This window comes from Nyctereutes procyonoides, unplaced genomic scaffold (assembly GCF_905146905.1).
Source record: "Nyctereutes procyonoides isolate TBG_1078 unplaced genomic scaffold, NYPRO_anot_genome, whole genome shotgun sequence".
Lineage (NCBI taxonomy): Eukaryota > Metazoa > Chordata > Mammalia > Carnivora > Canidae > Nyctereutes > Nyctereutes procyonoides.
In genome coordinates this window covers 54,438,018-54,465,680 of record NW_026575146.1, presented here as the reverse complement: position 1 = coordinate 54,465,680, position 27,663 = coordinate 54,438,018, and the positions used below count along the sequence as shown (strand labels likewise).

Sequence of the window (27,663 nt, the reverse complement as noted above, 5' to 3'; positions counted from 1 at the left end):
GGTTTTTTTGTTGTTGTTGTTGTTTTTTACCAGGAAGTAAAATATGCATTTGTGGGATGAAATAAAATACATCAATTTATAATGCTCTGCCAGCCAAGCTGGAGCTTCAGGGGTCCTGGGGCCACCTGAACTGAGCAGAGACACTGCCAGCATCTCTGGGGAACCTCCTGAGCTGCGGCTGCTGCTCGTGCAGTCCGGGGGTGCATGCTTTTTTTTTTCCTAAAGCAAATAACTTTATTTCTATCATTCCTTTTTCAAGAACCAAGGAAATATAGAAAATATAAAACAACACAAACAGCTGCAATTTAATTTGGGGGTCGGGGGAGGCGGGTAAAGAACGAATGGCACAGCCCTTTAAAGCAACTTCCAGGACAGCCTGAGCCGCATCAGGTGTGTGTGGGGGGCCCTGAGAAGACAGGCTCCTATGTCCCAGCTTGGGCCCCAATACATCAGAATCCTCAGAGGGTGGGACCCTGGAATCTGCCTTTTTAAAACAAGTTTTCCCACTCACGTTCACTTAGCAAGGTCTCGCCCTAAAGCCCAAGGGAACTTTGGTAACATTTCCTCTCTTCCAAAATCCAGGCTGAAACCCAACGAATCCTGAACTAAAACTCAAGAACAGCACACCAGATGCCACCTGTTGTTTTTCAGGGTCTCAAACTCTGGAGGAAATACATCCCGCCTGCCACATCTTTTCCTCTCTAGGGCACCTGTCTGCATTTGGGACTGTGGCTCCACTAGTGTTTCATCAGGCCCAGCCTTATTCTCCACCTGGAGTCCTGCTTTTCTCTGTATGACAACGGGCAAGGAGTAACTCCAAGAAGGTGGCAATAGGATCCTACGCAACGATGTGTGCTGGTTCCTGGCAGGTGTCTTCTGCAGGGCCCCAGAGGGCTGGTGATGCCGTGGCAGCACCAGGACAGAGGGATGCATCAGTGGGGGCATTCAGGTGATGGCTGGCAAACAGCCCTCCACAGTGCTGCAACAGAGACAGCCAGTCCCTACACCCTTTGCTGAGCAGCTGTTGGTGCTTGGAAGTCAAACATCTGTACAAACTCAGTGCTCGCAGAAAATGATTTGTACTGGTCCAATGGCTTCACTTTTCCCGTCTGGAGTTGCCTTCTTGGGGGAAGGGGACAGGGCACACATGTGGGCAGGCTGCAGGTCAGCATCTCCAGGGCTGCCAAGTCTTAGGTTCACTTGGGGCCGAGGCATTCCACAATCCCATTCCCCTTCATGCCATCAAAAAAGAAGTTGTTGTTGTGAGGAGGGTCCCTTTGAGACAGGGCCTTAAAAGGCGACAGGGGCCAGTACTCCCGTGCCTTGCGTGAGCCATGCTCATCCCGAAAGGCTTTGGAGCCTTAGCTGACCCTCACACAGTCCCCGCGAGACGGATGGCAAGCTCGGAGGGGCTCAGTAGGCAGGAGCTCGCCGTGTAAGGGGGAGTTAGAGGACTAGAATGGAGCTGTGTGTGTGGCAGGGTGGGTGCGTGGATTTCTCTAATTCTGCAATTGCAGGGGCGCTCAAGCAGAGAGGGGATGGCCTGGGGTGCCACCTGAGGGGGCACACACCACCCACGGCACACCTCCAGGGGGTTGCTGAGAGGTGCACGCCCGCCCGCCCGCAGCTCCCACCTGGTGCTGGTGACACCAGGGGATCGCTGGGACCTTCCTCCTCGTGTGCTGCAATATCAGCGGTCACAGGGGACCCAGCCGGTGGGGGTCACGGGACGCACCCCTTCAGAAGATGCCTGGGCTCCAGGCAGCAAGCAGGCCCTAGAGAAGGGCCAGGAGGTGGCTTGCGCATGGTTGGAGGTGGGGGGGACAGGTGAGGGACACAATCTTTTCCCTACCCACGGTCCCTCCAGTCCCTTCCCTGAAACGACAGGACACCTGGCCGGGGCCAAGAGGTGATGTTTTTGTTTATTGTGCAGCAACTCTTACAGACATTAGCGTTCAATTAAAGGAAGAAAACAGACCGAATACATCACAACCCCCAAAACAGTACAGCGGGGGGAGGGGGGGACGGGCCGGGGACTCGCAGAGGAGCTACATTCAGTGGGTGTGTGGCGCCAACATTCCAGGCTCACGTGTATATATATTTTATTTATATAATTTATATTTATATAGAGAGATCATTGAGTTTTGTGTATACAAAGAACGATATTGTTACAAATACAATACTCTACTTGTCCCAAGCTTTACAATAAGCTCTATTTCACCCTCTTTACAGAACAATAGTACAAGTTCATACTCTAGGGGCTGTGCTGAATATGTACAAGAAATTTCCTTCCCACGTGGTCCTCACGCACTGCCTTGATGGAGGGGGTCGGGGGGGGGGTGCCAGGAGTCAGGTCGTGTGCTCCAGTTGGCCCGAACCAGGGAAGGAGCAAACGGACATGAAACTCAAAACCAGCAAGCGGCCTTGGACGTGGGAGAGTAAACATGTCTAAAAGGAGGTGGCCCTTGGTTGTAAACATTGGTAACAGCCACACCACTGGGCCGCGGGACCCGAGAAGGGCTCGTGGGTGGGTTTCCTCAGGGTGCGGATGGTGGGGGGTGTTGAGTGCGAACGGGGGGCGGGGGCCTTGGGGGCGGCAGGGGCGATGGGGGAGGTAGTAGGTTACTCTGGGACTCTCCGAGGCCGGTGTTGGTGGGCAATGTCCAGACGGCAGGCCTGCGCGCAGAGGCTCGGAGGCCGGGGTCCCGTGGGGGGCGGGGGGGCGGGTGCTCCAAGCCCCGTGGGGACAGCTCAGGGGAGGGAGCGGACTCCAGGTCTTGGTCTCTGGGGGGCGGGCCTCCTCCTCTCGTGAACCCAAGGCTGATGGTGGCTCCCTGAAATGCTCCCAGGTGAGAAGGCAGAGACAGGATGCGCTCTGGAGCATCCCGGCTGGACCAGGACGGGTAGGCGCACCTGAGAATCTGTCCCCAAAGCTGAGTCACCAGCATGTCCCAGCCAAGCAGCAAGAGTGGCTTTTTGCCTGGGCCCCGTTTGGGAAGGCTGCTCTGTACATGGTCTTCCCCGTTACCGGGGGTTTTCAGATATTTACATATATAACTATGTATATCGGGATGTCAGAGGGAAGGAGGCCACCACGTCCCACGGGATTTTCCAAAACAGAGTTACTGACACTTAAAATCCTGCCTCCTTGGTTCACCAAAGGGGGGGGGGTCACTCCCTCCATGGGATGGGAGCAGGGCAAGGAACAGACTCCACAGCCAGGCAAACCTGTACGGAGCTCCAGGCACACGCGCTGTCTGGGTGTGCGCAGCCGCGTTCATTCACAGAAGGTGCGCGGTGGGTAAACCACCTCGCTGTGACGCTAGAGGATGCTGGTCTTCGGGGGGGGGGGAGCTTACCACATTGGCTTTTCCAGGACTTGTCAAACGTTCCAAAGTTTTTGTGCCACCTGTGCTCTCTCTCCCGTCCTTTGGGTGAAGATACTTCATTGCAACGACGTTGGGGGGGGGGGTGGCTGCACAGGGACGTGCCAGCGGAGCTCCCGTCTGCTGGACCGTGGACAGGCCTCCGTCCAGGCGCTGGGCAGGCGGCGTGAGCGGCCCCCCGACAGCAGACAGGCCTGCGCCCCACCCCCATGATTTTCCAAGGCTCCTGATGCCGAAAATATACCAATAATGCTTTGTTCCCACTCTTTCACCTGTTCTTTTTGGCAGAGGAAGGACCGGAGCCTGACTCTTTAGTACTTTATATTGTCAGACACCCTATGGTTTGGTAAACTGACATCCAGAGGCCGTGATTCTGGCTGCTGCGGTGGGCTGGCCGTGGGGCTGAGCATCCTTGAAAAAAAAGTCCAGGGGTCCCGGACTGTCCACGCCCCCCGCCGCCCCCGAGAGGACATTCGTTCGGGGAGCAGCAACCCCCGTCCCTTAGGGCTTGTTTGGAACATGCGGCTCTCCTGACTCTCAGCGGCAAACAGGAGGCACAGGGATCCCAGGGAGGTGGCCGCACGGCGCTCTGGCGGCGGCCTCCGCTTCCCATCTTTCTACGCTCCCTTTCCTCCCTCCCCGGAGTCCCTCCATTCCACACCTACAGACACACTAGCCAACATGTGCTCGCCGAATGCCTATTTCCACAGACACACAACATAAATAATCCCCGGTGCAGAGAGCAGGGACTATATTAATATCACAAAATATATTAGTTTCTCTTGCCCCGTCTCTGCTGAGGTCATGAAACAAAACAAAACAAACCAAACCAACCCGCCCCAGCCCACACGAAAACAAAATGCTCTTTGGACCCAGGAGAAGCGAAAAGTGGCTCAGAATAATATCACGAAAACACCTGCGCTGAACCAAGACACAACCTGCGACATGAGGCACCTGATGGAAACACGTAAGGCGCCACCCAAGCCAGAGCTTGCCCAGACCCGCGAGGCAGCAAGATGACGTCTCTGGGACACACTTGGGGATTCTTAGGCATAGTGTGAGGTCATTCCTGTCTGCTTAGTTTTGTGGCTTACTCTTCTGGCCTCTCAGATGTCACATCCTGCCTCAGTGACCCTGAGCAGAGAAGAAAGCTGGGCCTGCCTGGGGCCGGGAAGCCCTGACAGCACCTGCACCCTCTTCCTCAAAGGGGACCAGTCCGGCCTTCCCAGACTCCCAGCACGTATGCGGAGTGGGGGGCACGAGGGGAGGCCCCCTGCGCTCCCTGAGCCGCGGGGCTGCAGTGGTGCCCTCGGAGCCAGGCCTCAGCCCCCGAGGGGGTGCATCTCTCTCGGGATGGGGCAGCCCCTGCAGGCCTCGCCTGCTGGGGGAGGGCCTCATGGAGAGGCCATGTGGGGTTTCCAGGGGCTCTGTGTGCCTCACCGGTGGTGGGAGGAGGCGAGGGTGAGCTACACGCACAGGAGAGACCGTGTACGTACGTGTGCGGCAGGCAGGGAGGGAGGGAGGACCTGCCCCTGTTTATCTGATGGTGGGTAACCTGGGGACGGCGGCCCGGGGAGGCCGCCCCGGGAGGCGCTGAGCTCTCTGCCGCGAGACGGTGCCCGGGCCCAGGCAGCTCCCCTTCGGCCCATGGGGGAGAAGGCTCACGTTAAAAAACACAATCGTGTCAAAACTAAAACTAGCTACAGAAGAGGCAAAAGGTTGGCTCAGAAATTCTGGGCGGAGATGTGTGGCGCCCCAAGTCGGTGGGCAGGGTAACCCTTAAAGATGCAGCGGGTGTCACCTGCGGAGACACCACCTTCCCACACGGTGACCGAAGGAGCAGCGCCAGGACCAGCGGCAGCCAGAAGGGTCGGCACCACTGAGGCAGCTCTGTCCCTGCCCCAAGGGGCGCTTCCTAAGGGCTCCCTGGGAGCAGTGACGGCCCCCCTGGGGACCCCCGAGGGCCCTTCAGGATGGTCCTGGGCTGGGCAGATACCTAGCGGGGGGCAGCTGCTGCCTATCCTCGGCACTGCGTAGGAAACTTCCCTGGCATTACAGAAAGAAAAAAAAAAAAGCAAACTGGAGAGAGAAAGAGCAAAGAGGTCTGTGGATTCTCTTTCTGTGTCGAACCGGTGCTGGGCGTGAGAGGGAAATGTCTCAGTGGGCACACAGATGCAGCACGAGAAACACACCACGAGTGAGGACAGTCCTCCATGCAAGCCGCCAGGCGGGTCGCGGCCTCAGATGTAAACGGGCTGCTCCTGGGCCGTCAGCAGTCTGTACATGGCAGCCGGCATCGTCTTCATGTGGATCTGGGGGCAGGAGGGCACGTCAGTGGGCCTGGGGCCGGGGTGGGGGGGGCGCGTGGGCGCTGAGCCCATGGCCCTGGGGGGGCACCGCTTCTAACCAACAGGGGGAGGCCCCCGGTTTGAAGACTTTCCCCACTGGCCACCACCAGGGACCTGACCCCGGTGGCCCCCAGGGACAGAGGAATCCACGGCTTCCTAAAATGTTTGGGGCGGCACAAGGTTTGCAGTGAAAACCAGAGGAGGCTGTTTTCCCAGTCGATGCAATATTCTCGCTCTCACCAGGGCGGAGTTTTTTTTATTTTATTTTATTTTTATTTATTTTTATTTTTTAGGGAGCAAACCCTTTCAAACCTAAGGAGAATGACAGCGGGTTGTGACTGCTCCTGCCTCCTCCATCCCCTCAGCTCAGCGGCCCAGGCAGCGGCCCTGGACCAGCCGTCCCGACCGCAGGAGCCCCTGCTGTCCGGGGAGCTGCCCCTGGAGGCCCCTCTGTGGATTCGATTCAATCTCAGACTTCCGCCTCCCCAGCACGTTAACTGGGAAAACGAGACGGAACTCTGGGCAGCCGCGGAGGGAAGCCGCGCAAAAGAATCCGAGTCCCAAGGAGAAGGAGAGCAAATGATGCCGGAGACACCGGCTCCTGTTCCCCGGAGCTGCCCTCGGACGCGGCTCCCACTGGGGTAAGCCTGGCGGTCGAGCAGTGTTTGGGACCAGACGGGACGCTCCCTGGAAGGCCTGTGCGGGGCTGCCCGAGCACGAGGTGGGGACCCCCCCACCCCAGCCCCGGCCCCGCTCCTACCTCCCCCACGGCATTGGAGAGGATGTGGACGATCTTCTCATGTGGGGTGGCCACCACGCTCTGCCCGTTGATTTCAATGATCCGATGTCCCACGCGGACGCCGCCTCTCTCGGCTATCCCCCCTCGCATGAGGCTGCAGATCTGTCAAAGCCAGAGGTCACGTCACCCCTCACGGCAGCAGCACATGGCGGGGAGAGGGGCGGGGACAGGGCTGTCCTTCCTGGACGCCCCCTCCCCGCCTTTTCATCTCTAAGAAGCTGCCGTGGTGACTCTGGGGACTTGAATCTCTTGGTTTCTTTTCACAACAAATGGGGCGTCGTGGGCCCACAGGGCCTCGCGCCCCGTCCTGTGCACTTTGCACGGGGTGCGGAGCTCATCCCCGGGTATCACGGCACAGAGTTCTGACAGCTGTCACCCCGGATGGGGCTTGGGAGAAAGAGCTGTTTGGGCCTGTCACCAGGCCGCCAGCGGTTTCAGACTCGCAGGATATTATTTCCCACATTCACCCGAGACTCAAACAGCCAACTGCATCGCCTTCGAAGCCTGCCTGCTTTTCCGGGTCACAGTGACACAGGCCAAAGTGGGGCCAGCTGGCCGGGACGCACTCCTTCCTACTTTCTCCACCCAGCAGCCCGTGTTCAAACTCACTCCTCACGGAAAGGACACTGTGGCTGGTGTCCGCCGTGGGACAGCCGGGCACTGTGCACGCGGAGGCTGTAGGCCGCTGGAAATGATCTCCCCAGGGGCGGAGGGCTCTGGGCTCAGCCTTGTAGGGCCTAGCCACCCCCTCCCCCCAAATATATTTTGAACTTACAAAGTTGACTTTTCCCTCCAGATCATGCACCTTTTCAGCCTGTGTTAGACAAGACCTGGGCGTCCTGTGACCATGCGCTGCCTGTTGTCAGAGTGCGTGGACTCTGTGGCCCTTTGGGTGCCCTGGGGTCACACTCCTTGGGTGCTTCCCACACTTCAGACAAAGCTGAGGGACCCGCTGCTGTTATACAACATCCCTTTGTTCACATCCGAACAACTTCTAAAATTATTTGAATATGAACAAAGTGAATAAGGAAAATCAGCAGATAAAAACAGACATGTGCCCCAAACTGTAGGGAGGAAGGCTGGCTCCCATCCTAGGAGGCGGCCGAGGCCACTGAGATACAAGGGAACAGATGAAGGGGCTGCATGTTTCCACTCCAGCTGGGAGCCTCCAGGATGCCTCTATACCTTGAAACATATGTGAGATAACATTTGAACAACCTACAACTCTTAATGGACACTGATGGGGTAAAAGAATAGGGTTCTTCAGTCCAGAAAGATGAAGGAGACAGAGGGAAGGCACATGCAAAATCAAAAAGTCAAGGTCACAGACCTGAGACCCGGACTGTCATCAAAGCCCAGACTCACTGTGGTGGGTCCAGAACAAGGCAAACCAGGACAAAGAGGGAGTGAGTGGTCCTAAATATGGAATTTCTGTTTGGGACGAAGAAAAGGTTCTGGAAAGAAGAGCTAGTGGTGATGATGGTTCGCCAGTCTGTGAAGGTACTCAATGCCACCGAACTGCATGCCTAAGAATGGTTTAGATGGTAAATTTAATGCTGTGCGTGTTTTACCACAATGAAGAAAAAGAGGAAGTATGGTTTCAAGGCAGATATCCAAGGGATGAAAATCCTCTTTATCTCTAACGTGCTATTTCAGGTTAAAAAGGCAAGGTAGAGACCCTTTGTGCATCAGAGCCCTGGGGCCGGGGCTGCCACCTGGGCCGTGCCCTGGAATCATAGGGGAGCCCCCCACCCCTGTCCTCAGAGCTGCACAGCCCAGGGGGCAGACAGGTGGAGACAGGATGGCAGTCCGCCCAGCCTGGGGCCAGAGGGGGACGAAGCCCTACCAGGGGGCACATCCCAGACTACCTCAAGTTGGCAGCTGGGAGGGCCATGTGCACTGTCACCGAGACTCCGGGCCCAGGCTGCCTGAAGCACCTTCTCCTCTGGGGGACAGGCACGGAATTCTCCGCCCGGAGGGCATGTGCCCATGGGGGAAGCAGAGCCGGCCTTCACCACTCACCCCTCCCCTCGCTGGCGTCTTTCGGGGGCCTGCCTGGCTCTAACAAAGTTTAAGAACACACACGGGACTTCTAGAAGAACGGGTGGAGCCGTACTTACGATTCCATTCTGGACGCTGAAACCCAGCTGGTAGCGAAGGTCCGGTCTCCGGATCAGCACGGTGGTCACTGGAGGACACCTCACGATGTTCAGCTTCACCCGGGGCTGGTTCTTCAGGCCCTGAAACGGGAATGGAGCACGGTAGACATGGCCAGCAGCGGGGGGGGGGGGGGGGGGGCAGCAGAGATCAAAGCACAGAGGAGGAGCCCCCAGGAGTCTGCTGTGGTTGCGGGGGCTCGCGAAGCAGCCCCTCACGCAGGCCAATGCGGCCCGAGCAGGGACGGTCCACTGCTGGACTTTACCTCCCAGGCTTTACCTGGGTAAAGGGGAGGCTTTACCACCCCTCACATCTGTGGCTGGTGTGTGCTGAGAGCGGGTCAGCACGGTCAGGTGGGGGGGACAGCCAGTGGGGAAGCTGCGGCATGATGACCAGCCGGCCACCTCCATGTCGCACCCCACCGTCACCATCCATCAGAACCCATCCCGGAGATCAAACCAGCCGAACCACCTGTCACTGAGCACCGACCCTTGCCCCCCGCAGGAGCCACCTCCCTCAAATCTCCTTGGCAAACTGCGATGGTAACTATGCCCATTTTACAAAAGGCAAAACTGAGGCTCAGAGATACTAGCAACTCACCCGTGTTCACCGGCAGTGGGGTCCAACCCCACCTCTGTTCTGTTTCCAAATCCAATTCGCCTGCACCACCATCCCCCAGACAGACGACGGGAGGGTGTGTGTCATTCTTGATGACGAGGGTTTGCTCAACCAAGAAGCCAGGGTGAGGATCAGAAGGATGAATCTGTGCCACGGAATCTGGGACTCCGGCCTGGCATGAGGGCCCTGGTTTCAGCTGACTTTCCTGCCCGCCGGGAGTCCAGGGCTCCTGCCCTCTGACGTCCCCACTGCCTTGGACGGACGCACGGCACTGTCCTCTCCATGTGCGAGCTCTGGCAGGGCCTGGTTTAATTTCCCACCTGTGGCACCTCTGCCCCTCTCCTGGGTGCTCGGAGCTGCTCTGGGTTCCGCACGACTGAGCCTCTGGGGGCCGCAGTTTGGCTTACAAGGACTTGGTACGCACCTGCTGGCAGCCTCGCCAGCCGCCCTCTCTGGTCTCTGCAACGTCTCCAGGAAACTTCTCTGGTTCACGAGTGACGATGTCACAGTGGAACAGCTCTCCCCAGGCAGAGTCCACTGTCTGCACCCACCGTGTGGCCACGGGGCTCGGTGCAGGGACCCTGCTGCTCACAGGGCCTGTGCTCAAGCTGCGTGTCTGCCTCGGCAGTAGGGGGTCCTCGATGCTCTGCCCCAGCCTCCATCCACCGCAGGCTCCTTGTGGCCCCAACAAGTGGAGGGTGACACCCTGGGGTCCCTTCCAGTTCTAGTTTCGACTTTACTACTTCCTATGCTTTTCCCGTCCTTAGCGTATTTGCCGACAATACCACCTCTTCACTTTTATGCTTAAAATTCACCCATTTCTACAATGAAAAACAGGCTTCTTTTGGGAGGTGGTGCTCAGATATTAATGCACACGTCTGACCCCTGAACAATGCAGGGGTCAGGGCGCCAACCCCCGGGTGTAGTAGAAAATTCACATATCTAGACGTATCTGGTAACAGCCCACTGCGATCGGAAGCCTCACTGATAGCATTAACGGTTAGCATAGATTTAGTGTATGGATTCTATACTGGGTTCTTACAGGAAAGTCAGCAAGAGGGAACAAAAGGTTACTAGGAAAATCACAGGGAAGAGAAGAAATGTGTAGGTTCTGTGCTTTCTTGAAAAACACCTGTGAAAGGGCCCCTGGGTGGCTCAGTGGTTGAGCATCTGCCTTGGGCTCAGGGCATGATCCCAGGGTCCTGAGATCGAGTCCCGCATGGGGCTCCCCATAGGGAGCCTGCTTTTCCCTCTGCCTGTATCTCTGCCTCTCTCTCTCTCTGTCTCTCATGAATAAATAAATAAAATCTCTTTTTTTTTTTAGGTAAGAAAACCCCGCCTGTGATAAATGAGCCCATGCGACTCATATTTCTCTCTCCCTTGAGGGGCTCCTCCTTCTCAGGCACTGGATTCATGAGTACTGGCCACTCACAATGTGCCACGGTGTGTGTCAGGCGCTGGGGAGGGGGCTGCAGGCACACTCGGGGCAACCCCAACCTCCATCCCTCCATGGTCACCCGGAGGCAAACAAAGAGGGAAGTATGCCCAAGAAACAAGCAAGCCTCAGACAGAGCCACCAGCTTTGAATGTTTACACCTATTAACCACTGGGTCAGGTAGGTACGTTTGTGAGTTATGGGGAAGCCTTCAGAGCACCCTGAAAAGCCAGAGAACAACTCTGTTTTCTCAACTACCTAAAAAAAGTTCACATGGCTCTGGCGGGTTCCTTTTTGAGTGTGTGTGTGTGTGTGTGTATTGATTTAAGAGGCCTGATTTGTCCCTCAGTGAAGGAATGTCTGGATTGGGGAAATGTGCTGCAGGATGAGGCTTAAAGACATGGCCATTTGGAACAGCCCGACCTTGCACTTGCTCTGCCCTTCCTCATCAGCGCTTCGAGCTGGGTCCCATTATGCTGGATTTCTGAGCTGCCATTTTATAGGAGATGACAATTAAGTAAGCGGTCATTCTGTCCCCAGGACAGCAGCAGAATGGTGTAGCAAATTAAGAAATACAGAGGGAGGGGAGGGGAGGGAAGCCGGGAGAAGCCAGAATGGTCTCTATAGTAACAGGGAAGCCAGACCGTGATGATCCTGTGGAAGGAAGGGGAAGCAGTGCTCTAGTTTAGAAAAGAAAAAAAAAATCAGAAGGGCAGGACCATGGAGGCAATGAGCAGGCCAACTGCTCACATGCTTTGCCTACCAGTACTTGTGCCTGAGGAATTATGACAAGAGAAATAAGCTCTAGGAAAGAAAGCAATTAAAATGATTCAGTACCTGTAAGTATTCTAGAAATGTATTCTATTTACACAGTTTACGCCCTCATTTTTCAAGGTGCATTGGAAGATTGGTGACATCATCACCTGGGAGCTTGTGGACAAAGACTCCCACAGAGGACCTGTGGCATCTGCAGGTCAATGGCCACAGGAGGTGTTTGTTTTTTCTTTTCTTCTTCTTCTTTTTTTTTTTTTTTAAAGACAGAATGTGAGCATGAGCGGGGAGGAGCAGAGGGAGACTCCCCATGAGCAGGGAGCCAGATGTGGGGCTCGATCCCAGGACCCCAGGATTATGACCTGAGCCAAAGGCAAACGCTTCACTGACTGAGCCACTCAGGCACCCAGCCCCAGGTATTTCAAATCAAAGTTTTTGAAGCAGCGATTTATCAGGATGAGAGGTATTTGCTAAATTCATTGCAAGGGGCACCGGCACAGCACTGAAATATGTGATGCTACCCAGAAGCCCCGAGGACGCCCAGCACATTCCCTGGCACTGGCCCAGAGGTGGGGCGGTGTGAGTATCTGCTGGGGGTGGGGGCGGGAGGCAAAAGAGAGGTATGTTGTTCAGGGAATTTTAAAACGATATTACAACCCACTGAGAGTCTTCACCTGGTGCTGGCACTTCTGGCTGAAATCCGTGGTCAAATTCTCCCAGCCAGGGCAGGGCGGGCCAGTCACATGGCTCCCAGGGCACCTCGGACGCTGGGCTGTGTCCTAGGTGGGGCTGCCGGCTCCGTCCTCTGCTGAGGGCGGCCACGGAGGCCGTTGTTCTTGCTCTCCATCTTCAGCAGTCATATCTCTTTCATCACCACATGGCCTTTTAATTCTCTGATTCCACACAGACTCCATTTAGAGACATCAAAGATCAGTTCCCGGCACTAACAAATTTGTTTCTCCTTAAGAAATTGCTTAGATGGTGCTCTGCTCACAGAGCAAGCTGTGTGTCCACCCTGATGCATGGCCCAACAGAGAGAAGATGAGTCCCCGAGTGGCCCTGGGCCTGGCACTGCCATGTGCTCTCAGCCTCCCACATCTGGTCCGCCTCCTTGGACCTGGATGCGCTTGTCTTCTGGAGAAACCCAAGCAGGTCATCTGCGCCCCTGGGGTCTCTGATGGCTCATCTGTAAACCAGGGGCCCATGAGGGATGGGGCTGACTGTTGTGAGAGGGGAGGGAGGTGACTGAGGTGGTCTAGAGCTGCCTAGCAGGTGCATGTTGAGCATGGGCATGAGGCCTCTGGAAGCCTTTTTGGGCTCCTCTTCTCCAAACCTTTCTGGCCCGAGATCTGCTCCCCACATGACCTCACTGACCTCCTGCTCTCGGCTCTCTGGATGGATCTCTCTCCCCCACCCCCTTCCATGCTCCCAAGGTCACCTTTCTCAGCCTCAGCACTTGGGATGGTTCTACGCTGTGGGGCTGGGCTGCTCCCTGCAGGATGTCTGGCAGCCTCCTCCCATGAGATGCTGGAGCACCCCTCCTCTCTGGCTGTCTCCACCTAAACCATCTCCAGACGTTGCCAAGCATCTCCTGGGGAAGGGGGTGCGAGATTCCTCGGCTGAGCAGCATGGCCTCAGGGGCTGACCACATACCCGAGTGACATCAGGGTGGCCGAGTGACCTGGCTCCGCTGCTGACAGCTGTGTGACCTTGAACCATCACATCACCTTTCAGTGCCTCAGTTTCATTACTTGTACAGCAGACACAACAATAGTACCTCCCCTCAGAAGGCTGTCAGGAGCAAACATGCACATTCTCAGAATGGTGCCAGGGGTACGGCACTCAGCAGCTGTGAGCTGCCCTTCTAAGCGTCCCGTCTCCCCAGAGGGATCAGGCTCCTCCTGAGTGCAGACTGTATGTAACGTGTGTCTGGTCCCCACAGCCCCTCAGGGATTCTTTGGCACACACAGCATTCCATAAGTGACCTGCTCACTAGAATGAATGGGCATCTGAGAACCCTGGCCAATGTGAGCACATGGCCAAATGAGGATGGGATGGTCCTGTGTCCCCACTCTCAGCCCCCAACCCCCAGCCTCTCAGCATTATCACCAGATCAGCCTTCCCTGGCTGGGCTCCGAGCTGTCTCTGGCACCTGCAAAGCCAGTGCACTGCCCATCAGTTCGGAAGATGAGTCCCTGTGTGGTCCTGGGCCTGGCACAGAAGGCCACCTTCCTCTGTTTTATCTGTTCACCTATGTCTTACTCCTCTTTCCAAGCCCACCTTAAAAATCAGGTAAAATTCTCCTCCATGCTTATAGCACTTCACCTCTATGTTGCCTCTTAGGGTTCACTGAACCCTTTTATCTTATTTTTAAAAAATATTTTATTTATTTGAGAGAGAGAGACTGAGTGAGTGAGCATGAGCAGGGGGAGGGGCAGAGGGAGAAGCAGACTCCCCACCGAGCAGGGAGCCCAATGCGGGGCTCGATCCCAGGACCTTGGGATCATGACCTGAGCCGATGGCAGATGCTTCACCCACTGAGCCACCCAGGCCCCAACATGGAACCCCTTTAATTATGAATCATCTTCCTGACATTCTGGCTTCACCATAGTTCAGCTCAGCCTAACAGAGGCCCAACACATGCCTGAATGAATATGAATGTTCAAAGTGGATTCTTCGATCTTTTTTTTTAAGTAACCTCTATACCTGATGTGGGGTTTGAACTCACAACCCCAAGATCAGGAGTCACAACTGACTCTCCCAACTGAGCCTCTAGGTACTTTAATCTTTAATGTCTATTAAGAAAGGGTAGAAATTATTTCAGTGTAAGATGTAACAATAAATTAAATGAAGCCAAAGAGGACTGTTTTTTCTCTGGGTAAGATAATCTTTTGAGGAATCAGAATATATCTGTTTCATTAAAAACGAAGAGGCACCCAGCCCTGCATCCTCCACACTCACTTTTACTACCCCCCACCCCTTGAACTGCTCAGCCACAGATGTCAGCTTTTGTGACTTTCCTGAGTTTGGGATAACTATTATATGAATCCATTCATTCCCTGTGCCCCCTACACACACACACACACACACACACACACACACACACACACACACACAGCTACGTTCTAGCTCACAGGCCTTCAGGAAACCCCAGGGGATGAAAGTGAGTCATGGAACCTGTTTTCCTGTGGGGTCATGGTGTGTGGCACGGAGCTGGGGTCGACAGATCCTGTGGTGAAGGAGCAATGCTTCTACTGGCCATGCAGTCAGAAAGTCCGAATGTGCTCGACAAACTACACACGGGTGCTTTGTTTCTAAGAAGAAAATCTAATTTCTTCCTCACAGATATTCACATTTTAGTCTCACGTGAGGAGCTATTCTCAGCCTTACACAAGAATGTCCGTTCAGGTGGAACGAGAATTAATTATGCTCAGGTGTGAGAGGAAGCATGCAGCCTGTACCAGAAGATTCCCCCTTTCGCACGGCACCTGGCTCGTGTGGACTGCATTACGCACGTTCTGGGGAGGACGTGCTCCCTTGGATCACAGCCTCAGATGCTGCCAAGGAAACCGTGCTCTCAGACTGGAAGCATTTCCACTATTTGTGTAACAGGAATGGCCAAGCACCTCGAGTACATCTAGCTGACTGTAGGTGACTGTCTGGATTACTGAGCAGCAGGAAATTTGATGAGGCTGAGTCTAGGCTTAGGAAAGAGTGCTGCGATTGATTAGTGATGCCTGCAAAAGGCACAGTATAGAGAGTGGTGTTATATGCGCCAAATATACTACTGTCTGTGATCTAGAGATGATACCTGGGAGGAGTCTGTCTTAGTAATTTGGGGTTCAGAGCCTGAGTGCAAGCCCATGCCTTTTGTATCCATGTCCTCCTCAGCCCGACACCTGGTGCATGTTCCTAATTTGAATGACTGAAAAGCAGTCATGTGTCATCCATCTCAGGTCAACACCATTAGTCACCTTTTCCCACTTTGCAGGTACCTTAATGATGCTCTGGCAGGTGGACAGAGGCAAGCCCACCAGGCTGGTGCCATTTATGGACATGATCTGGTCCCCGATATTCAGCTTCCCTGATTTCTCAGCAGGGCCCCCATGCATCATGTTGGCTATGATCACGGTTGGCAGGATGGAACCCCAGCCAGACTCCACGATCACCACACCTAGGATCTCTCCTTTCTGCTTCTCTATAAATACCTGAAAGGAAAAGACAAAGCCAAAAACCCGAATCAGCATCCTCCCAGAGTAGCAACACAAATCGAAGCTTTCCCCCACGTCCTGTCCCACCTAAAGAAGAAAGGCATTGCCTTGACGGCTCTGACCCAGACCAGTTGCTGTCTTCTCTCGATTCCATGGCATTTGGTAAGAAATGATGTAACAATAGGTCCATAGGGTTTCTTATAATTCTTGTTTCACATAAGCAATCAAGCCTTGGGTGTATGAACACAAAGGGTGTGGGGTGCCTTTTTGTATAGTCCCCAGGGAGCAGGGAGAGAGGCTGAGTGGGTGGGGCTTCGCGGGTGCGTTAAGGTTTCTGGAAATAGCTTTTGGATTCTATGCACAGGCTGCCCTACTGCACAGCACTTCACAAATTCTCTCCAACATTTAAGATTCTGGAGTTAAAAATAAACAAATAGATGTTACAGAAACATTTCTTTGCAGGGAGTAAGCTGAAGAAAAATGAAAAAAAAAAAAAAAAAGGATGCTAAGGTTAGTGCAACCAAAAAGGTTGGAAGTGCAAGTAGCAAGACCACGTTCTAGATGGGCTTACTTCTGTGTGGCCTTCCTCGGCAGGGCAGAGAAGACAGAAGTCAGTTTTGGATACTGGCAGCGTGGGAAGGTTTGCAGGGACACCACCAAGGGGCAGGACACCTTTTGAAAGCCTCTGACAAAGAGTGTGTATATGTATTTATTTATTCATATTCACCAATACACGTACACTCAAACACACACCGTGGTGGCGGCTGCTGGGGCCTGACACGGCCCCTCACAGGCTGGTGTCCCTTCTCTCACAGCCAGCCACTCCGCTGGGGAGCTGCCCAGTGGGAGACACTCCCCATTATGGGTGGTGGAATCATGTTCCCCTTGAAATTCATACGTTGGAGGCCAAACTCTCAGGACCTCAGGATGGGACTTTGTTTGGATACAGAGTCTTTACAGAGGCAGTCAAAGTAAAGTGAGGTCATTATGGTGGGCCACCACTCAGGTGGCCAGGTGTCCTCACAGGAAGGGGGGGTTTGGCTGCAGACACACGTGCAGAGGGAAGCCCATGAGAAGACACAGGGAGAAGGCCGTTCTCTCCCAGCCAGGGTAAGGGCCCAGAATACACCCTTCCCCCCACAGCCCTCCGAAGGAACCGACTCCCCAGTCTGCACGACTGTGCTAAGGTGGCCCGAGCACACCGCCCCTGCCCCGTGTAGGTGGTGTCCGTGACTGCCCGGCATGGGTTCGAAGGCCTACCGACTCCTCTGGCCCAAGGTGGGAACAGAGGACATTAGTGAGCCAAGAGATCACTTTCTGCTAAAGGTCCTTTTGTCTACTGGATAAAACCCAAGCCCCTGGTTCTGACCTGAGCCCTGTGTTGGCCTCTCTGCGCCCTCTCCTGCATCCCCAGTGCTCCACTGTGCACGGCTCCCCAGACAGTTCCTGAGCTTTCTGACCTTCAACGCTTCTGTTACTTTGGCCCAGCCCTCTTGAATCCTTCCTGCTTTCCGAAGACTACCTGGACCTCCAGACCACCTTAGATGGCTGCGTTCTCCTCCAAAGTTCTGTCTGAAGCCACAGGGCCACCCCTGGAGCAGCGCAGCACCTGTCACCCGAGCCCTGACACCTGCTCCACTCTGTCCTAACAGTTGTCTCTGACTAGTGCTCACGCCTGGCACTGTCACTTAACTTTTCTGTGCCCTTTCCTAGATAGTGGGCTTGGTAAGGGCGGGCTTTAGGTCCTGTTCACCTCTGGAAGCCACCCCAAACTTAGCTCACGGCTGCTGGGAGCAGAGGATGTTCCATCCTGGGGACAGCCCTCCACAGTGGTGTTTAATGACAGGCCCTTAGGAGAGGGGAGCCAGAGATGAGCCTGAAACCTCACCCAAGTCCTGCCACCTCCCCCCGTTCCCTAGCTGTTCCACCTTCCTTCCATGGTGGGGCTCCCCCGGAGCCTCTGCTGGGCTAGCTGAACTTGAGGTACATACATCTTTGCAGTTCTCCGACTTAGAGAAGTGGATCAGGTCATCGTTGTACATGTCTTGGGTGTTGAGCAGGTCACTATATTCCTTTTGGCTGAGATCTTCAGGATTGATCCCGTTGGCCCTGAGGAATTCCTGGTAGGCCACGCTGAATGCCTGCCCAATGGACTGTGCGATCAGCTGGGCCTGGACAGGAGTCGAAGAGGGAAGACAGAGGTCAACTGGGCAGCCCCGCTGGTGTGCTGCCTGGGTCTCGGCAGGACTGGGAGCCCCGGGCGTCAGCTAGGCCAGGGGGTCTAATCCCTGCCAGGGGCTGCTCTCGGAATTACTAAGGACATGTTATATTATGACAATAAGCACAAGGCAGCTACTGGCATTCAGCGGAGAGGAGTCAGAGACGCCCGTACACATGAGCACCCAGAGCAAACCATCAGAGTCCAGGACTCAACTTCAATTTATATAAAACACAAAGGCATTCATTACACGGCTCTACTTCACCTGGAACGTTTCTAGAGTATAGCTTCTGTGTCAAGTGAGAGAAGATAATGATTTGCTTTGTCCAGCACTTTACCAGAAGTAAGCTTCATGACTTTGGAAAATGATTACCATCAATGTTGTTCATGGTGTCTGGGTGGCCAGTAAATCACATCACCATCAGCCTACACATTTGCTGCACAGAGAGGCATACTGCATGAGTGTGTGGTCTACATATCTATTTTCTTTTCCTTTAAAAAAGATTTTTATTTATTCATGAAAGACACACAGAGAGAGATAGAGACACAGGCAGAGGGAGAAGCAGGCACCTTGTGGGTAGCCTGATGGGGGACTTGATCCCAGGACCCCAGAATCACGACCTGAGCCAAAGGCAGACGCTCAACCACTGAGCCACCCAGGTGTCCCTACTTATCTATTTTCTTACTGAGCCCTCAGTTCAAAATGTCAAATACAAGTGTTAATAATATTCAGCTAAATACTATGTTCTCACAACCAAACCTGTTCCTCGAGTCTGTATAAGCACCTGACAGCTCCACTATTCCTTCCAGAATGGCCGGGCCCAAGCATTTACATCCTGTAGTAAGGACAACTTTATTTTAGCTCTTTCCTTTTACTTCTCTTCTGTGTTACATTTATGGCCATATGTTAGCTTGTGAACAAATTTTGAAAAGGGGAGACTATATAATCTCCGAATTTTATTTCAGAGCAGGAACGGAGCATCATGAAACATCTGTTGTATAAAGTCGGTTTTGGGGCTTCCTTGAGAACCCTGATTGGGTCCAGCCCCACATCTTCCAGGTGAGGAGACTGAGCCCCAGAGACATAAAGGTACCTGCTTGAGGTCACACAGCTCACAGCGAGGCACACTGGTGGTTCTGTGGTTCTTTCTCCAGCACTGGGCTTTGCTAGCCTCTCCCTGCACTAACTCATCCACACTATGGGTGTGGCCAACCAGCAGCCACCTGGTACTTCTCACATGCCTGTGCTGTATTAAACACTATCCGAGGATGGTCACAGAGATCCCGACATCAAGCCTATGGCTGATGGAAGCCAGACAGTGTCACTGGCCCTCTTCCTAGGCTCCTGAGGCCATGTTTCAGAATCTAGAAATGTTTAGGATTTTAGAAAGGTAAAAGATGCATATATCATATATTGTCTAAAAAAAAAAAACCATTAGAACCTGGGGAAGTGCCCTATAGACAAACTAATATTCCTGCAAAAAAATGTGTAAGATTCATGGTAAGCTGGACAGATTCTGTAAATTGTCTCAAGGCAGTTCTGGGCAGGATTATCAGCCAACTGACCACAAAATCCCCTTTGCTTTTCAGAGTTTGTTTTTGTTTTTTTTTTTTTTTAGATTTATTTATTTGAGAGAGAGAGAGAGAGAGAGTGCGAGCATGAGCCAGGAGGGGCAGAGGGACAGGGAGAGAGAGAATCTCAGCAGCTCATGCTGAGCATAGAGCCCAGTGTGGGGTTTGATCCCACAATCTTGAGATCATGAGCTGAGCCAAAATCAAGAGTCGGCTACTTAGCCAATTGTGCCACTGGGGGCCCCTCCCAGAGCTCTTTAGACTTTGGAATTCTAGGTCTGTTTTATGGTCCCCATTGCACAGGCAGGAACAGCAGATGACAGTGAAGGTGTTCACTCCCTGGGAAGGGGGTGACTCTGGGTGCTGAAGGAGGCTAACTGATTCCAGAGCCCACCCCCGCACCATGTGGGATTGCCTCTCCGCAGGAAAACAATGAAAGCCTCCAGAGCCATGTTTTACACACACACACACACACACACACACACACACACACACACACGCACACACACAATGCTAACCTCCACGTCCCTTCCTTCCCTCGCCTTCACTGAGTTTGGCTGAAAGCAGCTAACAGACAGTGAAATCAGAACTTGCTGCATGGCTGTGCTTTACTTTTCCCACTTGGTGACTGGGGATGTCACCAGCCACCATGAAGACCCATCGCCCTGTGTCCTAAGACGCTGCAGGTGTGTGAGGGACATGGATGGAGACAGACGAGGAGCAGCGCGTATGCTGGGATCACAGAGGAGACACATGCTGGCGTCACTGATGGACACGCGTGAGCAAAATTAGCCCAGCAAGGGAGGCGCTGTCATGTCATGCAAGCTCAGTGGCCTCACAGCCTGTACATGGAAGCAGGATCCAGCTCCAGCTCCCCCGGCTCTGGAGCCAATGATCTTCTCTCGTTCTTTGCCTCAGAAGCATAGGGGTAAGAGTCCCAGGCCCACTCTCTCTTGTCCTAACTCAGGCTCCCCGTTCCTCCTTTCTGCCGGGGACTCTGAGGTTAGGCATCCCCTCCTTAAAAGCTGCAAGCCAGGTGCAGGTGGCAAAGGGTCACAGAGGTGTCTGCGTGCCCGGGGAGCGGAGCTAACTCCACCTTTTTTCATCAGCTTGCAGGACACAGGAGTCTTAAGCTTCTACATTTAATTTTCAAAGCTTCTTGAGAAACTTCTGAAACTAATTCTCTCCCCGTCTGCGAGGCTGGCCTCAAGTTTTAAAGCAAGAGCAGGGGAATGGCTGGGAGAGGCTCTCTGCCTACAAGCTCTCCACCTTCTCAGTGATCTGGTCCCCGGGGGCCTGTGTTCCAGAGAACCAGACCAGGAAAGGATGGTGCAAAAAGTGGGAGGATCTCCACATCCCTGTGGCTGCAGCTGTGACAGCTTGAATCCCTGGGGAAGAGCAGCTGGCCTCTGCCTCTTGACTTCCTGCAGGCAGGCAATTTACTGCAGCTAGGTGAACACTCCCCTGCAGAAAAACGGCCTCCTGTAAGGAGCCAAGGCACCCACGGGCAATTTCTCTTTAAGTAGCGAAGGGCTCTCTGCTCAATATGGGAAACAGAGCTCAGGGTACTGTGGCAGGATAGAAATCAGCATGATCAACAGCACAGACATGGCCCTCTTGTGAGGGAGGGCTCTGTGGCTCCAGACCTTCGTGGGGCTGTGGCCCTGGCCCTTGAGGGAGCTTCCAAGGCCTGCCCTGCTTTAGGGGAAGTTGGCCGCTGATACAGCTTGAAGCCTGGAGGCCTCTCTGGCCATTCCAGGGATGAATGGGAAAGAAGCCAAATAGAAGAACGGGCCCTGTCTCTGTTATAAATGAGTTTTCTCTGTTGACCACGTCACCTGGAAAGACGGGGTTTTGTGACAAGAGCAGCAGCTGGTCTTCATAAGGACAGGAAGTAGGCAGGTGGTGCTCCTGCCACTAGGAGGTAGGAGCAGGAATCCTAACTTTCCTGTGGTCTAGAGGGCAATCCTACATAACCAAGAATTGTCCTCCCCAAATGCCCTCATGCCCAGGTGAGATGAGCTCGGGCCCCATGGGTCTGGCCATCTGACCACATTCTGTCTACAGTTCTCTCCTTCTAAGCTATCCTCAAACTATACCAGCAGGCTCCTGCCTCAGTGCCTTTGCACTTGCTCTTTCCTCTCTCTCAGTTGATACAGGTCTCTCTTCAAGTATCATCTCCTCAGAGAAGACTGTTGATTACCCCATCTGAAATAGCTCCTATCCCAGTTTTATTTTTCCTTATAGAACTCCTCACTATCCCATTTTATATTAAGTATATTTACCTATTTTATTTTCTGTCTCCCTATAAGCTTCGTGATGAATACCTCATCTATCTATTCAGCCTTGTATCCCTAAAACAGTGCTTGACACATAGCAGGTGCTCAATAAATACTTGTTTCATGTATGACTGATGAGACTGATTCAGGTTCTGAGAAAAAGAAAGACTCTGGCCCACCCGGGGGTCAGCCAAGGCCACCCAGAGGGAGATGAGAGGAGGCACCCTTACATCCTCAGACTCAAAGACGTGGCAAATCATCTTATACTGCCTTTTTCCATCCTGGGATGGGTGGGAGGCTTCCACGTTCTCCTGGGAGTTGGAGCGGGGCATTCGCCTGCGCGCCATCAGGACGACGATGTTCCCGATGTCTGCTATATAGGAGATGGTCCTCAGAGGGTGGTCCATCATCGTCTCCTGGAGGGCACAAGGGAGAGGATGCTAAGTCCAGCACAGCAGCTAATGGCCCACAAGAGAGCCTGCCACCCTACAGCCCAGTCAAGTGCAGTCCACATGCGGGGGGCTCTGGGTTCCCCGCAAAGATTCAGGCCTGGGGGCAGCTCCCTCGACTGATGATAAATCAGAGCAGAAAGTGGTCTGTGGTACATGGGGGGAAAAATTCAGTCATTTTTACAGCGGGAGGATCTCTGGTGGAGAAGTTAAAAAAAAAAGATAAAAGGATGCCTGTGTGATGGCTGCATTTTGAGTGTGTGGATGCGTGATTTTAAACAAAATTTCTTAAAAGGCTAATCTGTTCCAGTTAATGAACCTTCTCATAAAAGCTTACAAGATTATTAGCAAACGAGATCCACGGTGTATTTGTTCTTTGATCTTTAAGGGAACAGTCCCAAGAGCAGCACCACCCCCTCTCCGGCAGCAAGTACTGCAGACATGACCTTCCAGCGTGTTCGGGAGCCAGCAGCTGAGTGAGGACAGCTGCTCTCGGGATGAGGGCACAGACGCTGAGCTGCCATGCTGGGCTGGGCACGTCACCCCCGGGGAAGGTGGCAGGCCGGCTAATACCTGTGTGTCGGCATTCAATACTTTGATTCTCTGGGTAGAAATGAAGAGATCCACCTCGGTCATTGGCTGAGATTCACCTTCAGGAGCCTGAGAAGAAAAATGCACCAAGGGAAGCTTAACACCTTGCCCCGACTCAAGTGCACGGGAGCAAGGTTAGCTCACACACAGAAGCACGGAGACACAGTCACCAGAACAGCCACGCTGACTCCAGATTTAGACTGCCAAAGCTGAGGGGACTCACGGACGAGAGTTAGCATCGCCAGGTTATAGGGAGAGGTGGAGTCCCCTCTGCTTCTCCACCTACAGAAGCAGTGGCTCATTACAGATTTGGCTCTACGAACAATGATCGTGAATGGCCCTTTCTGCAAGGCTTTCAGAGCCCAGCAGGTGGAGGAACAAGGGCAAATGATCCATACCGCAAGGCCTTGGAAAAGTTACTTAGAATCTGCTCCGGATCAAGTGACGGGGGGAGGGGCGGACATGACAATGTTTATAGCAGGTGCAAACAAAGTCATCTGGATGCAGTTCTGGTAAGAGGGTCTTCATGTTCACACACCACCACGGCAACACAGAAGCAGTCCTCACTCCTAAAGCCACCCCAAGCCGGAACCCGGAATGCCTCAATGCCCCCTGGATAGCCCATAAGCACCTAGAAGCTCCATAACCAAAAAAGCCCATCCGTCTGGTTCGTTTGGGGTTTAACTCCGCACAGGGTGGTTATTAGCGAGTTTTCTTTTTTGCATCCAGCAATCTGACAAAATCCACAAGTCAAACATGACTATAATTGAAAAGACCCAAGTCCTTGCCGCATTAATGCTCCTGAAAGGTGGGATTCTCACTACTGTGGGAATCATTTAGCATCTCCAATCTGCTCCCTGTTGTTTCTCTGATGTGAAATGACTCATGAGCAACAGAAAAACAGCCACTTTAGGCAACTCAGTTTTGAGAAACGTTGGCTAATGGGGCGGTTCAAAAAGAAATCTGAACGAAAACTTGCTGGATGCAGAAAACAAAAACACAAAATAATAAAAAGGCAAAACATAAATAAACGAAAAGAACAGGCATAACACCAAGCTGATGAAGTTGTTTGTACTGCACCTTCTTTCTGCTTTTGGCTAATTTCTGGGCCATCTGCTTAGCATGGAACAAACAGAGACAGGAGAACAGTTAGAAAAGAATTTGCAGAGACTCAAAGTCGAAAAGGGAATTGACAAACTAGTATCAATAGTGGCATAAAGCATTTCTGCGTGAGGAAGACTGGCTTTAAAAAATCCTACTCTATAGACAATTTCCTCACTCAAAATTTAGTAGGTGGCAAGGGGACGTAGGAAGAAGGAAATGTAGTGAGGTGCTTCGTATACTCAACTGCAATCGATGCTTTCAAAGAACCAACTTGGTTCTGTTGATTTTCTTTACTGTACGCCTGTTTGCTATTCCGTTGATTTCATTATACATCTTAATTTCCTTCTACTTTCTTTGGGTTGAATTTGCTGATTTTTCCCCCCTAGCTTCCGGAGATGAAAATTTAAATTGCAAATATTTAAACTTTTTAAAATAAATAAACTGATGTATTTATTTAAAGCCGTGAATCTCCCTCTAAGCACTGTGTTAGCTGTATCTGACAAATTTTGATATGTTGAGATTTAATTATCACTTCAAAACATTTTCTAATTTCCAGTGATTTCTCCTTCAAACTTTGGATTATTTAGGATTGTGCTATTAATTTCAATACATTGGGGGATTTCCTAGTAATCTTTTTTTCCTGATTTCTGAATTAATTGCACTGTGGTCAGAGAAGATACCCTGATTCCAGACCTTTGAATTGTGCTGAGCCTTAGCCCTATGGGATAGAACATGACCAACTGTGGTGAATGTCTGGTGGACTTCAAAAGATGCATTCTTCAGTTGCTGCGAATAGTATTTTATCAGCTGTTGACAAGGTCAATTAGGTTGGTTAAGGGCACTGGTCAAATCTATGTACTTACTGATTTTTTTCTTGCCTGCTTGTTCTAAAATTTACTAAGAGGGCTGTGTTAAAATCTCCAACTGTTACTGCGGATTTTAGTTCTGTCAATCTTTTATTTATTTATTTTATATCTATGTTATAAGGTACATATGTATTTAAGGTACTTATGTCTTCCTGTTGATCTTTTAATTTTTCTTCATCTTTAGTAATAATTCTTGCCTTAAATATTAATATGGCCTAGTCCTAACCTGAAATAGATGTAATATTCCTTTTGCTCATAAGTAGAAGCTAACAGTGTTGATTAAAACAAGAGAGAGAGAGACTGCAGCCAGATTGTCTAAAACTGAATCCTCACTCTGCTATCTACTAGTTGTGTGACTTGGAGCCAGCCACTTACTGTCTCTGTGCCTCAATTTCCTCATCTGTAAAATGAGGATAAACACCGTATCTACCTCATAGGGCTATTCTGAGGATAAAATAAATACATGCAAAGCTCTTAGAACAGTGCCTGGTGCATTATAAGCACTATATTTGTGTTTGTTGTTATAGGACTATAATTCACCTATGTCAGAATACAATTCTTGGCTTTTGGTAAGGCTTTCTAGGCACACACAGATCTTGAACAAATAACAGTAAATCAATGGCCAAACCATGAACCCTGTGTGTGTGGGTGGATGGAAGATCATCTGCTCTCTCACACTACTTGGTACTCACCTGTGGAAAAGCCCTTTTGCTCCCAGCAGCACACCTCTATTTCATTAATGAGTCAAATGTGTTGTCTGTCCTAACTCATTGTGGAGAAACTGGATGAGTCAGAGATCCAAACACCAAGTACCTAATCTCTGGGAAACTAGGGCAGCCTTGCTCCGCAGAGCCACCCCGCAGCTCTTCCTGGTGGTCATGAACTCATGGTGAACAGTCTGCCCTGGAAAAAGTCAGATGGCAGGAAGTGTACAGAGTGTCCTAACTGCTGCATGTGATGGTGGAAATGTGTCTGCGTCCAAAGAGTGACCTGGTGCCAATGCTATGCCACACCACATAGATTCCTGTGTGGGATTCAAGAGTCCTGCTGGGGGCTGTTCTCATCTGCACCAGCTATAATCCTCATGATGAATGACTGCTGCGAGATCCTAATGTGTGTGTGTGTGTGTGTGTGTGTGTGTGTGTTTTCTACCACTGCCCCTGAAATTATCTTCCAGGAATATAAGAATTTCTATTATTTTTGATACCAAAACCTAATAGCTATTAATCAAAATTCTTCACTCTAAGGAACAGTGATCTGAAAGGGTCCTGTCAAAGGAAAATAAGTCCACTACAATGGAATAACTAAATTTTTTTTTTCTGGAATGGGTGATGAGGAAAGAGAATCCAAAGGGCAATCTGCATTTCATAAAGTAATTTTTATGAAGTGAAAAGTATTTTACCCACTTAAAGTAATAGCATCTTTTCAACCACACAGGATATTCAGGGTGCCCTGAAATAAATTATAATTTAAAATTTACACATGACATCGGGAAATTGCAGTAGCGGAGGAGCCAAAGAGAACCATACGTCTAGCATGTGTCATAAAGCAGGGAATGACATCATCCGTTTAAGTCCTCTCGTTTCATGGGATCGATTACGGCTTGTCTCCCCAGCAGGCTGTGGTGTAAAGGACACAGACTGTGGCACTTGTCCACCCACTCACTACACAATATGTCCTGAACATTCCCTGTTAAGACTCTCTAGGTTACTCATGCTGGGGAAACTCCTGATGGCTCTAGCTTTTCCTTTCCCCGGTTGACATTAGCTGAGCACTTGCTATGTGCCAGTATCCTTCCAAGCAGTTCACGTGTATAGCACTGTGAAAGCTTACAGTAACCCTGTGAGGTAGGCACTACAGTATTCTCGTTTTGCAGAAGTGGAAACTGAGGCACAGAGAGACAAATCAACTTGCTCAAGCTACTGAAGAGAAAGAATAGAGATTCAAACCCTGGATATCTCACTCCAAACCACTGGTTGCGCAATGTAGGCAAGTTTCTTATCTATAAGGTTCTCAGTTAGTCTGTAAATAGAATTAATAATACCTACCTCACAGGATTCCCCAGCCCCTCCACTCTGAGGAGTCAATGAGATCATGTATGTGCAGGACCTGCTGTAAGTGTTAATAACCTCTTTATTAATCACAGACTTCTCCGAGTCAGATGGGAAATCATGTGGCTTACACAAAGCTTCAATGACAGAGATTTTAATTCTAGAATTAAGTCCTAATTTTTTGACATTTCAAGAAAGCCTTTCCATGAAAGAAGACTCTGATTTTTTGAGACAAGCTAGTAAAGACAAATATGAGAATGTTTGATAATGGATGCTCCTTACAAAAATGCATAGACCAAAAAACATCCAACACCATTTGTGAGCTAATCACACGAGCTTCACAAATGTAGAAAGAATGGAGACACATATGCCACACTCCATGTGGACATGAAGCTGGTTCTGTGGCTCAGGTAGGGCTCAGTAGGTGAGCCCATCTTCTGGCCAAAGAGCAGAAAATGCAGTGGGCATGAGGGTGGAATGAAGCATGGAGGTGCGGTGGAGAGAAAGGAAGACAAGGGATTTAGCTGCCCTGGCTTCAGGTTTGGTACTCCAGGTAGGGTGAAGGCATAGTTCCTCTACTGTAGGAGGAGTGGGGCATCTCTACCTACAGTGTGTAGGTACTGAGACCACATAGGGCAGAAGTTCCTCCCAAAACGTGTTCCAGAGAATCTTAGCAGCAAGACTTTAACAGGCATCACACAGTGATCATGTATTCCGTGTTCAAATAATGATGGGAGTTTCTGGCCAAAGTGAATTGGATCTCTTTAGTACAGGACTCTCAAAACCTTTAATAGGAAAACCTATATGC

The 27,663-nt window shown here is 51.8% G+C and overlaps 1 protein-coding gene across 2 annotated transcripts in view; it reads right to left on the bottom strand.

Annotated features, from left to right (window-relative positions):
- Positions 1 to 208: 208 nt before the first annotated feature.
- Positions 209 to 27,663, bottom strand: part of APBA1 (amyloid beta precursor protein binding family A member 1) — a 199,122-nt gene continuing 171,667 nt past the window's right edge. The window contains exons 6-13 of one of the 2 annotated variants that reach the window (XM_055311582.1): positions 23,915 to 23,947; positions 22,817 to 22,903; positions 22,025 to 22,210; positions 17,717 to 17,896; positions 15,510 to 15,722; positions 8,654 to 8,773; positions 6,495 to 6,635; positions 209 to 5,698 (exon numbers count right to left, since the gene is read on the bottom strand). In XM_055311582.1, the coding sequence (XP_055167557.1) occupies positions 5,627 to 5,698; positions 6,495 to 6,635; positions 8,654 to 8,773; positions 15,510 to 15,722; positions 17,717 to 17,896; positions 22,025 to 22,210; positions 22,817 to 22,903; positions 23,915 to 23,947 (1,032 nt within the window). In that variant the 3' untranslated portion in view covers positions 209 to 5,626. The remainder of the gene's footprint in view (positions 5,699 to 6,494; positions 6,636 to 8,653; positions 8,774 to 15,509; positions 15,723 to 17,716; positions 17,897 to 22,024; positions 22,211 to 22,816; positions 22,904 to 23,914; positions 23,948 to 27,663) is intronic. The other variant, XM_055311583.1, reaches the window with a different exon arrangement.